At 45.3% G+C, this 13,471-nt stretch overlaps 1 protein-coding gene across 1 annotated transcript in view; it reads right to left on the bottom strand.

Annotated features, from left to right (window-relative positions):
* T265_02578 (hypothetical protein) overlaps nucleotides 1-13,471 on the bottom strand; it is a gene marked incomplete at both ends in the record, with an annotated part of 35,252 nt that overhangs the window by 15,543 nt on the left and 6,238 nt on the right. The window contains 4 exons of the mRNA XM_009166857.1: nucleotides 17-367; nucleotides 1,236-1,563; nucleotides 4,260-4,520; nucleotides 9,220-9,365. Coding sequence (XP_009165121.1) covers nucleotides 17-367; nucleotides 1,236-1,563; nucleotides 4,260-4,520; nucleotides 9,220-9,365 — 1,086 coding nt within the window. The remainder of the gene's footprint in view (nucleotides 1-16; nucleotides 368-1,235; nucleotides 1,564-4,259; nucleotides 4,521-9,219; nucleotides 9,366-13,471) is intronic.

Below are 13,471 nucleotides of genomic sequence, written 5' to 3'. Positions count from 1 at the left end.
TATATGAAATACATACCTGCGCTCGTTGCAGAAGAGGGCTAGGGGAAGTGGGACGAGTTTTTGTGGGGACTGGTGATACTGGTGCTTGATGGGTTGGTGGAGACACTTCAGTACGGGTAATGCGGGGGGCACGAGGATCCGAAGCAGGTAAACGAATGCTAGAAGTGCGCGACGCCGGCGACATTGATGGGAACTGTTGAGGGCGTGAAGGCGGAAAATTTTCCGGGGAGTGAGCCGACCTAGCCGGCGGAGAGCGCAAGGTGGGTGATGTTGCATACTTATTCGGAGATGGCTGTACGGGAGAACGGGCTTGTCTCGGAGTAACAGTGGGTGATCCGCTGACAAAACCACGAACTTCGCCATTCACCTGGAGCGATACAAAGGTGAAGTAGATCAACAACATAGATTGCAGATTTGAATTATTATCACAGAACTAACTGCATCAAAACATCGTGACGGGTCTAGAGAAATTGGAACAATGTTCGAATATCAACTGCTACACTACACTTGTAATCACACATTCTCCTAACAATACTGTGTTGCGTTCAAGTCCACTCGAACCTACCTAGTAAGTACTGGGTGGCAATCAGAAGTGACGCTTCTGCCTCAATCAGAGGAAGAAAGCGGCAATCTTACAACGCTGTACGTCGTGCAGGAATGAAAAACAGGACAGTTTACTAGCGAGTTACGCAACCGCCGTCGAACTGCGCGCCAAGCTTACGGGTGAAAATCTCTCATTTGGATTGTGGGAGGTGAAAAGACGCCCAAAAGTCAGACCGGTTTGTTTCAGCATGAGTTGTCTTTCGAGTTGTTCGAGATAAAAACCAGGAGATCAGCTTGCTAACGTGTTTAGCATGTAGGGCACCCGAAAGTTATAGAGATAATAATGACCGAGGAAAATGACACACATGCCCTGCACACATGAAATATTAATAGAGGGGGGAGGGCAGAACAAGAGTGGCAAGGTGCCGTCACAAGTACACGGACAGCAGTAAAAAGATATACTTCCATTTTCCATTTCCCACTCCTTACTCGTCTTAGCAACCAGGCAAGCCGAAACATGACGTTTGAAAACACCAGTTGTCCGTTTGGCACCATTGGCCCACATTCGAAACTGCGTGAAGTAGATCGCCTATCGGTAAAGTTGCATTCTGGGTAAAATACGAAAAGTAACAAGTATCATGCTCTTAAGGGCTACCGAAACAAGTAATTTGTTGCACAAATATCATATCTACCTTGCCCATAGACTTTTCTGGAAGATTGATTACGATCTCTCCACGTTTCACATGCAGAGGCCTGGTCTGTATGGAGTAGTCATCTGAGTCATCTACAACCATCGCATCTAACTCCAGTCTCGAACCGGCAGCGCGCGAACTTTCCTCTTCCTTATCAAACATGGACTTGCCGTTGGAAATAACGACTCGTCGATCATCCGGACTCACAGCAACGCGTCTCGGTACTTCGGGTGACTTGGAAGCCTGTCGGCGTTTTGCATCGCGTGATCTGTCAGGGTTTTCCTTTCTCTGAGAAATTGGGGACTCACTGTGTTCACTCTCCGAAGAGCTATTTTAGGGGGGAAACAGGCAAAGTAATAAGAGGAAGATGCAAGGCAGAAAAATACTGGGATGATGCTATGTAAACTAATAATCCGAAATACTAAAAACAACAAACCCGAAAGAGGAATTCCGAGCCAAACGAGTTGACGATCTACTGATTTCCATCCCTAGACAAACCATTCCACAGTAAACGACTCCAACACATCTGTGCATGAACAATGCCTTTCCTGGTGAGTTTTACATACGGCATCAGATGAAAAAACAGCCAAACTTGATCCTGCTCAGCAGAATACACGCGGCTGTGTAACCACTTACCACTGTCAGCTAGCAAGGAATCGAAAAATTAGGGGAAAATGGACAAGCGGAAGTGCCACAATCCAATTTTATAAATAGACGGGTTGGTAAGGTTACATAACACCCCATATATAGAGGATGAAAAAGTTGCATTCTACAAAAGGATAATAACAAATCTCGTCCACCCAACCCTAAAATCTTCATAAAAAACAGCATGTGAAAACTGGAGATTAAGATGCCCTTAGGCCAATTTCGAATTCTGAGAGTAAGGTTCGGGAAAAACCACAAACAAGTGCGAACGCAGTACATTCAACATCGCTTAGTAAGCCTGTGTTGTGAAAGCCATGAGATTCGTTACCGTTGTGACTAACAGTTTGCTTACAGTGATGAGCTAACCAGAATATGTATTTGACGAAGCTTTCTTGAGATATTTTCCGGGGATGAATGTACAGGCAGCAAATGAAACCACCGAAGATCCAATCAGTACGAGCGAGCAACGGGCATTTGATCCACGTGGATGTAGTTCATGTTAGAGTCAAAAGACCTTATCGCCGTTTGCACACCAACTTCGTGGTCTCTGGATAGGGTTGTCGAGATAAGCAATCATGCTGAGGAATGAGGCGGCACGGATTGATATACCGTCGGCAGAATCCTCTGAACGTGCCACGATTGTTTATGTGAGGGAGCTCTCAGTGATAATGAGGTCAGCGCAGAAAATAAGCAGATTGTGAACAATCCCAGGCCGAGCTGAAATAGCCATCATTCGGCTCGATATCAGAAAAACGTCTACCAGATAATTCCATTCTACGTAAAGTTGTTTACCTGAAATATTGTTGCGCGCAGCATCTACTCTGCCCAAATAGAAGAGAAGATGTGGGTTTAAAACAACCACAGGAGTGGGAAACAGGTTCACGGCAGTAGAAAAGAAAAAAGTCCCAAAAACCTTGCACTGACCACGCCTGCGTGAAATGGCATGTCACGCATGGCTCCACTGTTAAAGCTTGTGAGACACTAAAACGTCTATGCAGTCGGCATCATGAACAGATTGCACCCAAAGCAAACCAAAGACTTCAAAATCAGAAGCACCAAATTTTTAAGTGGCTGGACTCAAGTCCCGAACCCCTGAATAAGTCCTGTTGTGAGTGAGACACGGAAATTTTCATAAGACACCTCGATCAAATTCCTAATATAGCTGCAAGGGAACCTTGGTGTCTCGACGTTAAAAATACGGACAATTCGATTGACAGTTAGGGTATCACAAGCTGTAGAACAAGACCCAAGGAGGTATACATCCCTCACGATATTTCAATTTCACAAGTCATACTGAGATTTCCAGCAGGACATCAGGGCTCCTGTCGGGACACCTTAAAACTTCATATGCATCTCACAAACAGCGACATGGTGACGCACGAAAAAGCACAGCGAGGTTGAGAATCTAGACGAACCCACCATGACAACGCTAACGTGAAACGAACCTCTGTGATCCAGGATGTTGCAACAACGGACAGATGTCGAAGCGTTGGCTTATGCTTTCGTTTTACTGGACTATGTTAATCGCAACACTGATGCATACTCTTTGACATTTAAATAGCTAGTCGCTCAATGAGACCATGTGCGTGTACCTGAGCGGACGATAGATACTTCCATTCTAGGGTATGGGGCAACTGATGACAAATTTAACTGGAAAGCAGCTTCAATAAGTTCCGAGTGCAGGCAAACTGTCTTCGACGAAACTGACTACTTTAGGCCATGAGGAACTGCGATAAAATGGACCACTGGCACGATATGCTACCGCGGCATGACTCACTTCCGGGCATTTTCTGGGACTGTTTCACGTTGCTATCTTCCAGTAGTGGCTTACACATAAAACATTCAGGTCATCAGTATTCCGGCGAATGAGAAGCAATGTAAGGAACGTGACCAAGAAAAAAACAGCTAATGGACTTTTCCTAACGGAACATACTACTCATAAGGCTGCTGGAAACTTCGACAGCATGAACAATAGATTCAGCCGGATTCAGATTAGTTTACCGTTAAAACCACATTGGTGTATTTCGCGAGCTGGTAAACTTGTTCTACGTGAAGGTATGTTGATTCCGTGGGTGACTGGGGTTGCAGGTGCATTCGCGAAATTTCACAATACAATCCACCAGAATAGGATGCAAATACGGGCTGGTATATGAATCCACAAAGCATACGAAAGAATAGGGACTCGGTCTAGAAGTAGCCTCAGTAGATGCTGCCTATTTGAATAGGGAGCTTTGGTGGGCGGGACGTCTGTCTAATTATGACGTAAGGAGTTCGACTCTCACGCTCGTCACGGACCATAATCACGGGCAACGACACATCAGTAGTGCGGCCGATCTGTAGTGTTCTGAAAATATAACCAGGACGTTCGCTAAGGCTTACCGAGAACGCTTGGATATTTGTCTGGGTAAGTGCAGGTCTTGTCGTTTCTGAGGTATAGGGGACGCTCCTTTAGGAGGTACAGGCATATTGCGAGAGGTAACCTCGGCAACCGCGGAATCAGCATCGATGGCAGAAGAAGGCGAACCGCTAGGACTCCGATTACGGGCATTCACTGCAACTGCCGATGGTGAGGTGGATGATTTTCGGCGTGTATTGTCCCTAGGACTGGCTACCGGCGAACGAGCCGGAGAGCGAGCATCACTGAAATATAAGTGGTATTATCCTTGATTAGGCTGTGATCAGTGATAAGAATTTAATCATCAGTACGTCCAAATATCACGACAGTCATGCCCTTCTCTGAAAATACGAAGTCAAAAGTGGTCTTTGACCTGTGGTGGCCTCTATAGCACAGGCCCGGGTTTCTCTGCCAGACAAGAATTCACTGTTTCCGTGTTTTTTATCTTGATCAGCAGAACGGCTACCCATAAATTACCTCAAAGGAATGTGAAGATCGCTCCATTCCGGGACCGCCGAATCCCTTCCCTGACAGATATGAATAGTACGGAGGGTTTCAATTACATGCGACAATGGAACCATGCAACCAAGTCGACCAACAGTCAAGAGTACACACCGAGATATATCATCAAACATTAGTTGCAGGTGATTGCGGAATATGCAGAATTTACATTCACAGCAATTTCGTTCTAATAGTCCTCGTCCTGTCCTGGCTCAGTTATTCTGGAGACTCCACAACAAAAAATGGAAAGCAATGGACTCAGGACTATGCTGTTACTAAAACTCATCAATACATATCCTTCGCCATCCTGGGGTTTGAACTCCGGACATCTGACATGCGAGGCAAATGTGCTCGATTTCATACTTAAAACACATATGCACTGTGAAAGCGTAAAAAACGTTGAAATAAACACTATTCCCCTGAATATAGCAACTCCCAACAAATTTCCACTCGAGACAACACAAGTCCGTATTCGCAGGTGATCTGTGATCACAATATTTTCGGAGTTCTAATGATGCATATTCTCTGGCAGGTCTCTGGACACAGGATGTTGGTGGGAATGTAGATACTTTGTTACTACTCACATACACTCACGAGTTAATTTGTTCGATGCAATGGGTGGAATTAATGAGTACGGGAGACCGTAAATTGTGCTCCGATATACAATTTTCCCAAAAAGGCCTCAACTTCCAATAAACCACCTATTATGGAAATATCCATCGCGGACGAAGAAATAATATGCAAAGTTTCTGAACTACGGTGAATAATTGTAGCTTGTTCATTTCCACTGAACTTTATGGAGATAGAAGGCTTGTAGAAAAATTATTTTGATGGGAATTTGAAAAAAAAAACACTCGGAAACTATGGAATACCTACCTGATTATGGACAAACTCTGGAATTTACTGAAGGCGTACGGAAGTTTGAGCTCTGGTCGGGTACGGATATTTTTAGGCTGGNAAAATTATTTGATGGGAATTTGAAAAAAAACACTCGGAAACTATGGAATACCTACCTGATTATGGACAAACTCTGGAATTTACTGAAGGCGTACGGAAGTTTGAGCTCTGGTCGGGTACGGATATTTTTAGGCTGGTTAGAGACCACCAGTAGAGCCTAGGCATTTTTAAGATACCCCGATATGCGAGGATCTTTACGGAGCTAGTTAAGCAACAAATGTACGTTGTACCTTAGTTATGGATAATACGAGATTGTCCGTAATATCGTGGTACCTTCAGGTTATCACTTCTAACTTAGTGATATAACTCACTGGGGGAGGGTTAAACATTCTCTTTCGATGCCTGTTTGTGGAGAGTAAAAGGTCCTGCATCATACTTATTGCCGTTCCAAATGTTCTACTTCTTTCAGTGAAGCCCGGGTGAAAATGCCATTATAAACCATACCGGGTCACCACAAGAGCCTTTTGTACAGATCGAACTGGGATAACCGAGCAAAGCTACTGAGGCCTAGCCGCTGTACGCATGTTTGCAAGATTCTAGTATCACGCATTCGGTAATACAACCAAAGATTTAAGAAAGACAACGACTAGAAGATTTCCGCCGCACGTATGGACATATGCACCCATACATTTCGCTCTCTTAAGCGGTTCACTTCACAACCTGATGAATAGAGCGTCAATCAAAGCTCCATTGCAATAATCCGTGGCTTCCGCTACTTGGCTATCATTCGATGAACTCGTGGAAGCGTATGAACGAGTGATGAAGACCGGTAATGATACATACTACCACATAGAGGCAAGCACTGAATCCATTAGCCGAGTGTCACCGTCGACGAAGTCAAACTCGAAAAGCACGTGAAGGTGCCTTATTGACAGGATCTGCCCCCGGACGTTAAAACAGGTAACAAGTCGTCTATGATCAAAGGAGCTCCACATAAACCCCAGAAGCCGTTTCACAACTTTAACTTATGACGAAAACACCGATGACAGACTGACCATACTCTAGGAATACTGCACTGAAAAGGCACTTATCCAGTGAGCTGCGGTGCATTAGTAGGGTTATTACTGACAGGTTGTTGTGGGTCACGCGCTTCGTCTATGGAAAATCTCACATTTGTCAGTGGAATGAATTTGGAATGGTCCTTATTCCGGAGGAGACGAATGCTGAGTTGTATAAAACAAGAATGGAAAAGTAAACATGGTCACAAATCGCGACGGCCGGAGCCAATGCTTCCTGCCGTTTACTGCTGTTACACCGGTGTGCACTGCCGATGGTGCAGCTAATAGCAACAATGTTGGGCGTCGGAATCCACGAGACACCGAAGGAAAGAGATTGAAAAGTAGCCAACTAGCCTATGCAGTGCAATCGGCTTTCTTCTGTAATCAATGGAGACATCGGTTCGTGATAGAACCAAGGAGTGTTAGTCGACAAAATTGTACATCGACTATGAACCGCGAGAACAGTCAACTGAATGTCAAAGCAACGTCAAAAACATCACACTGAAAATCGATTCAATAAATTAAGAAAATGAGGCTAAAAACGGAGTCCTAGATTAAAACACCCAACTCACCAGTTTCAAACTTACTATCACGGACCTGCACAAGTTCAGACACGTCTAATTACTCACCTATCCCTGACGAGTGATCATGAGATTAGGGCGAAGTAACAGGTAGCGCCAGAACAACGGAAGTTGTAAATAGACGCGACGTATTGTGAGACCTCATGCCACCACAATTATGTGGGGCAGTATGGACCACATAATGCCCTATCCTTGCTATAGCCTAGCTACAGCCATAGCACAGCCGACCAACAAGTAACATGAGAGGAAGATCTCCAAGTAACTGAGACACTCGTTTCATACGGCTTTGTGTCCATCAGGGCGTGATAAATGTACACACTTGGACCTGTGCCCGCGATGCGATCGGGCAATGAAACATAGTTTATTGAACGCCTGCTCACAGCAAGCGAGCAAGTTGTGTAGGATGGAGTAACGTTGAAATCAGAAACTTTTATTAAATATGGTGGATGGGATGATATTTAAACTGATTCACGAATAGACTATGCCCTTTCACTGAACCCACCAGAAGTCCTACGCATTGCAGCACGTTGACCACTTTCGTATAAACTCAACTGCAGAGATAGAACGCTTGCTTCGTGTCAAACAATGAACCATCTCTAGCTCGACTAGAGATAAAAACGGATATTGTCTTGGACCACATCAGACACGTCCAGGCGCAGTGTGAGAGGTCTACCACCATTTTCTCACGTCTCCAACTACGTAAGCGCCATGGTCAACAAAACCCGTCCTACGTTCCAGTTGATGTATGGGCGGTCTACGTGGCTTCAGAACATCCATTCCGGGTTCAACGTTGTCACTTGATAAATGTACGCCGAAGGACAAAGTGGGGGAACTAGTGGCGGCCCTGAAAAACTGCACCACACAGTGCATCACTTTTCATTTCTGGTTAGGCTATTAGTGATTCACTGTTTGACATGAAGCAAGTGCTAGATTCCCCTACTTAATTGCACATGGAAATGGCCAAAATGATTGCAGGCACGACATAGAGACTTCATATTTGCAAATTCGTCTGTGGGTCATTTTCTTCATAATGGTTCACAAGTTTTCAGGTCTAACGCTGTTTCATCATACTCAACTTGGTGCCCACATGCTGCCGCTGTGCAGCTAAATTGGACCGATGGCACCGTTTTGTCGTGGATGCCCAATGAAGGCATCTGAAAATGTTGTCATAATCTATTACGCCTATCTCAACTCATTTAACGATGATACTCAAAATAGTCTGAGCGTCTGTTGCACAGGAGCGATACCGAAATCACGTTGGCTCCTATACAATGTCAAGGAAGGCCTTGGAAGACAACTGAAAATCTGGCTGAGTAGGGTCAACAGCGACCAGGAGCTGCCCGGTCTCTATGTGGTCTGTGAAATTCGTCAGTGGAACTGAAGCTTAACCTCGACCAATGCGGGTCTGGAAGCCGATCGTCGTGCTTGGGCAGTGTGCATCCGAGACAATTATGGAGCCGATTGGTCTTGTCTCATGACGTAAGTGTTCGAAAGATTGTCATGGGAAGAGGTCCAAGTGGAACAAACACTGGCAAAGTTGTGCAACGAGTGTGAAACTTCCACCGAAATTACCCTCTCGTGTGGCGATTGGGTAGCCTAACACACCACACGAAATCAATCATATCGTCCCAACAACGAGAAAGCAATATGCTTGGAAATTCTGCAAACGACGGAAGAAAGCCAGCAGATCACCAGTGATGATGGTGCCGACAAAACCAAAATATGAAAGGGCTCATCTCACTGTGCGAGACGCATCCACAGAGGAGGTCAAACGTTGGGGTGATAAATTGACATGTCATCAAAAACTAGAGGGTGACTGGACGAAGCAGCAAGCCTAATGAGGCTCAACTGTGGGTGCCGAATAACTGCACTTCTGTTGAAAGACTTCAAAGTAACGCAATACATACCGAGCCTTTTTCATTCGCTGCTGTGCTCGTTGCTCGTGCCACATTTGCCAACCATCTTTATCCATTCGCTGAGTGTTTTGACTAGCTTGGCGCCAGTGGGGAGGAGTGACACTGCGATCACGGCTTCCCGATCGACTTCGATAACACTATAATTGATGAAAGTGAGCGATTCTAAGAGTGTAGAGAATCTCAAAGAAGCAGAATGGTTTCAGTGCAAACGCGAATAACGTACGAGTGAAATAGCTGCACCTAGACAAAATGAACGAAAACTCACAAATCACACATGCTTACAGAAACGGATGATCGGAAGGTAAATGACTAATTATCCTAGTACTATAACCAATCTGAATATAAAAGGATGCCACACAAACTGACAGGTTCAGGCATCAGGCGAAAATGCCGTTCTCATGAACACACCGAATATGGGCGATATGGCGATCCTCTGAAGTATATTCCAGTTTAGCAAGCTGCCAAAGCTGATCTGCAATAGGGTAAACGTACTGACCATAAACAAACTTCCACTAGCGAGTTTACCTAGAAATACTCGCCAGTGCTCGAACTTGCGACATCATTCAAAATTAGTTTCTTCAACGAACCAGAGAAATGTCAACCTTTCCTACAGGAACAATTTCGTCATTTATGCGAAATATGTGCAACAGAGAACAATGCAAATCTGTTTTACCAGATGCGTTTTGCTTTTTTAGCCGAATCAACACCGTGATGAGGTCACCATGATGAGGTCACGTCAAAGCAATGTTATCCATTTTGAGCATAACGAGCTCTGTATTGCAGTTGACCCTTCTTCTGTCTGTATATTATCAGCTATCAGAATAAAAAGCATATTGAGTTAAAGCCTGGGAAACGTGCTTGAGGTTAGGGGACGTGTGTCCATTATGCGAGTTGTAAAAAACGTGGGAACAGAGTGAGTTAGCGAACCAGCTCATCTGCGCAAACACTGTAAGCTCAGCGACAGCCGGAGTGCGTTCGAGCTGCATTATCCGCGTCTCTCAAACCTGACATAACAGACCTGGGCGATGATGCCAGGAGGGAATTCCAAGGATGCTCCATAGAACTTTATGCGTCGGTTTCCACTATTGATATTTAGACGTTAGGAATATCGTGTGCATGTTAAATGTTACAACACAACAGCAGACCCGGACGCTTAGGCTATTTGGGGGTTAGCACGGCACTTAAAACCAAGGACCAATACATACAGGTGCATCGATATTAGAGTAGGAAAACCACTCATTATCATATTGGACATAAACACAGTTTGCCATACCAAACTGCAGCCTTTACCGTGTGGTAGACCTCGATGAAAATACAAACGTGACCACAAAAAGGAGATGGGTCTCGACACGACTTACTTCAGACTTTTAGTGTATATGAAAATAAACAAGTAAAGGTATCTGTGACCGACAGGAGTGCAACCAAGAAATAGCTTTAAATAAAAATTGTCAGTTCCGTCAGGAGCACTACATAGATGTCATGCAGTAGTAGGCACCAAAATATGAGGCCACCCTGCCATGGAGGCTTTCAAGTGCAAAGCTGCCCTGCAACCCAAGAGCATGAAGGGCGCCCCAAGACCATTAGCTGTGAACATACAGACTTTCTCAATTTAGTTGGTGTCTGAAGGTGACTCGTATAAGCCGGGTTGTCAGAATCAGCAAGGGTTGATAGCAACATATACTATAAAATAGGGGAACCAAAGAGAGTGAAAACTCTTGTCCTTATCGAGAGAATTGATCCAGCAGTAGCCAAGACCAAATTTTTTGCGTTCTCATTTGCGACGTCAGACTGAGATAGTAATGACTGACGATTATGGAGTGCGTCTGCTCATTGGCCATAGCAACTGGGAACATCATAAGCGGAGAGAACCCTCCGGCAGAGGACAGGCACCATAAAGTGGAGTGAGTATCCAGAAGATAGAGCAGTAAACACGTACTCCAGTCGTGTGCGGCGGTGTTATAGTTTAGGTACCATAATCGGAACTTGTCATCATAGACCAGCAATAGACCAGTAATCCATACAGTAAACCATACTTCTGCTCTGGAGGCGGTAAACCACAACCGAAACACGTTACGTCTGCATTAGCCGTTATTAACTATGCATGGCGAGCCAGTTGTTCTGTTATAAACCGTGTACCAGAGTAGTGTGATCACAACTGCTAAATTGCACTTAATGGGGACAATGAGAAAGAAGGAGCGATAGTCACACCTCGAACGCGATCGCCCAATCAGTTTTTTCGTACTAGATTGTTTATCTGATAAAGTAGACGGGGATTTACGCATTGAGGACAATGAATTCGGTACAGGACCGAAAGTGGCTGCGACGGGGGAAATAACCGCCAATTTGTTTCGTCCTGGGGTTCCTATCCGGGGAGATAACGATTGCCAATAAGATGGAATTGATTGACAAGGCCTTTCAAGTTCCGTTACCAAGTAATGGACTGACCGCCTTCGCTCATCCTCACCCGACAGATGGTTAGACGAAAACTCCGTCATACGAAACACAGCCTGATCAGCGTAAACTATGAATGCGACAAGCTTGAGGGTTACTTTTCTGAAAACCAGCTGATGTCCCTATGCACTAGTTATCCTATGTCCACTCGAGACCCATGCGATGCCTCGAAAGTATTGATGGCCAAACAGTCTTCGAGTAAATCCACAAAGCCGCCACGCCGCTAATTCATTAGACAGGACAGATCGAAACGCAGCAGTGTACATCCCATCCATGATAAATGTCACAACTGTCAAGGAGTGGCAAACTCCGTCTTGATCCTCCCGATTCGGGAAGTGGTTTGGCAGTTAGGCGGTTGCCCAGATGAATCAGTATGCCTAGTTCATCGATCGGTTCATTTACGAGTACGGTTTGAACCCATCAATTATTGTTACAGAGCTTCATGATTTAAGGATAAGGCGCACGCCGAACCGTACAACAGAGATTTTAGGTCAAGATAGTATGTATTAAAGGATTTGGGCCAATAAGAGCAACATCGACAAACACCTCGAAATATTCTCGATCAGACAGGCAGAGTCAAGCAGTAAATCCATGACGAAATTGAGCGGAAAATACGAGATGGTAGCCTTGCCTGACACCAACGAATGTGGTGACCATAGGCGAAAGTTTCTGCCGTAGACAGTCACGCAGAGACTACTAAGAGGCAGGAAGTTAGAAGGGACAAATTCCACCGCCAAACACCGCCAGTTCCCAAGGATCAACGGAATCAAGTGGCCCATAAACAAGGATAAACCACTGGTGTTAGTTATCGGCGAAAACGATGCAGGTTACGGAATGTGACTTAGTGATAGCTTACTACAATCACTCCGAGGTGCCCACATCTCCAGACACTCACTCAGCCAACCTAGATAGAAACTGACAAGAACGCCAGTGACATCGGTTGGCATCCATATCTTGTAGTGTCTCCAACCAGGCACAGTGAGGATCACGCGGTCCCATTTTTGGAAGGCGTGTAGCACTGAGAGCACCCAAACGTTTCGTGATTTTTTCTTCATACCCCTCTGCAGGTCAAGGGTTGGCCACCTCCCTGTTTACGCCACTCTTAGTTGGGCACGGAAAACAGTACTCTTTTCGGCATAAGCAACACACGTCCCAACCAACGCAGCTTCTGGTGATCGACATAGTCCTCAACGGAAGTACCCATTGCACAACAGAAAACTCTAATTGCCTCGTTTCGGATTCGCCGACATCAACCCACACTATCTATGGTTCTGAGATAGAAATTGTCGAACATCTGAAGACGTCTCAGCTCCGCTGCTCGAACAGGCCAAGTCTCAGCCACGCAACAAAACAGCCCACACTGTAGCCTGATACACATGTCCCTTGTGATTCAGGTATACACCACTCTGACGCCATAGGTGTCTCAGATTGGCAAACGCGACCCGGGCCTTGCATATTCGTGCATCGACCTCATCTGTCACACTGCAATCAAGACTAAAAAAACCTCCAAGAATGCAAAGTGCGTACCAAAGGACGAGATAACTTTGGTTAGTTAATCCAAAAACGCCTGCGCCTTCTCCAATTCAACGATGAGAACGATATCGTCTGCATATTCCAGACCGACAAGGTTTTCTTCACAGGCTATTTGAACATCAGGGTTTTGGAGACCTTCCAGCGTTCGTCTCATGAGAGGGCGAGATGGCTCAAGTGGGCGGAGCGCGAATTTACTGACCGGAAGGTCCATGATTCGAATCCGACCTCCGCCTCTTGACTTCCCCTCTCTAGGCTTGGG

Source organism: Opisthorchis viverrini (genome assembly GCF_000715545.1).
Source record: "Opisthorchis viverrini unplaced genomic scaffold opera_v5_31, whole genome shotgun sequence".
In the NCBI taxonomy this organism is placed as follows: domain Eukaryota; kingdom Metazoa; phylum Platyhelminthes; class Trematoda; order Opisthorchiida; family Opisthorchiidae; genus Opisthorchis; species Opisthorchis viverrini.
Note: the sequence above shows the minus strand (reverse complement) of the source record. Positions and strands in the feature narration are given on the sequence as shown.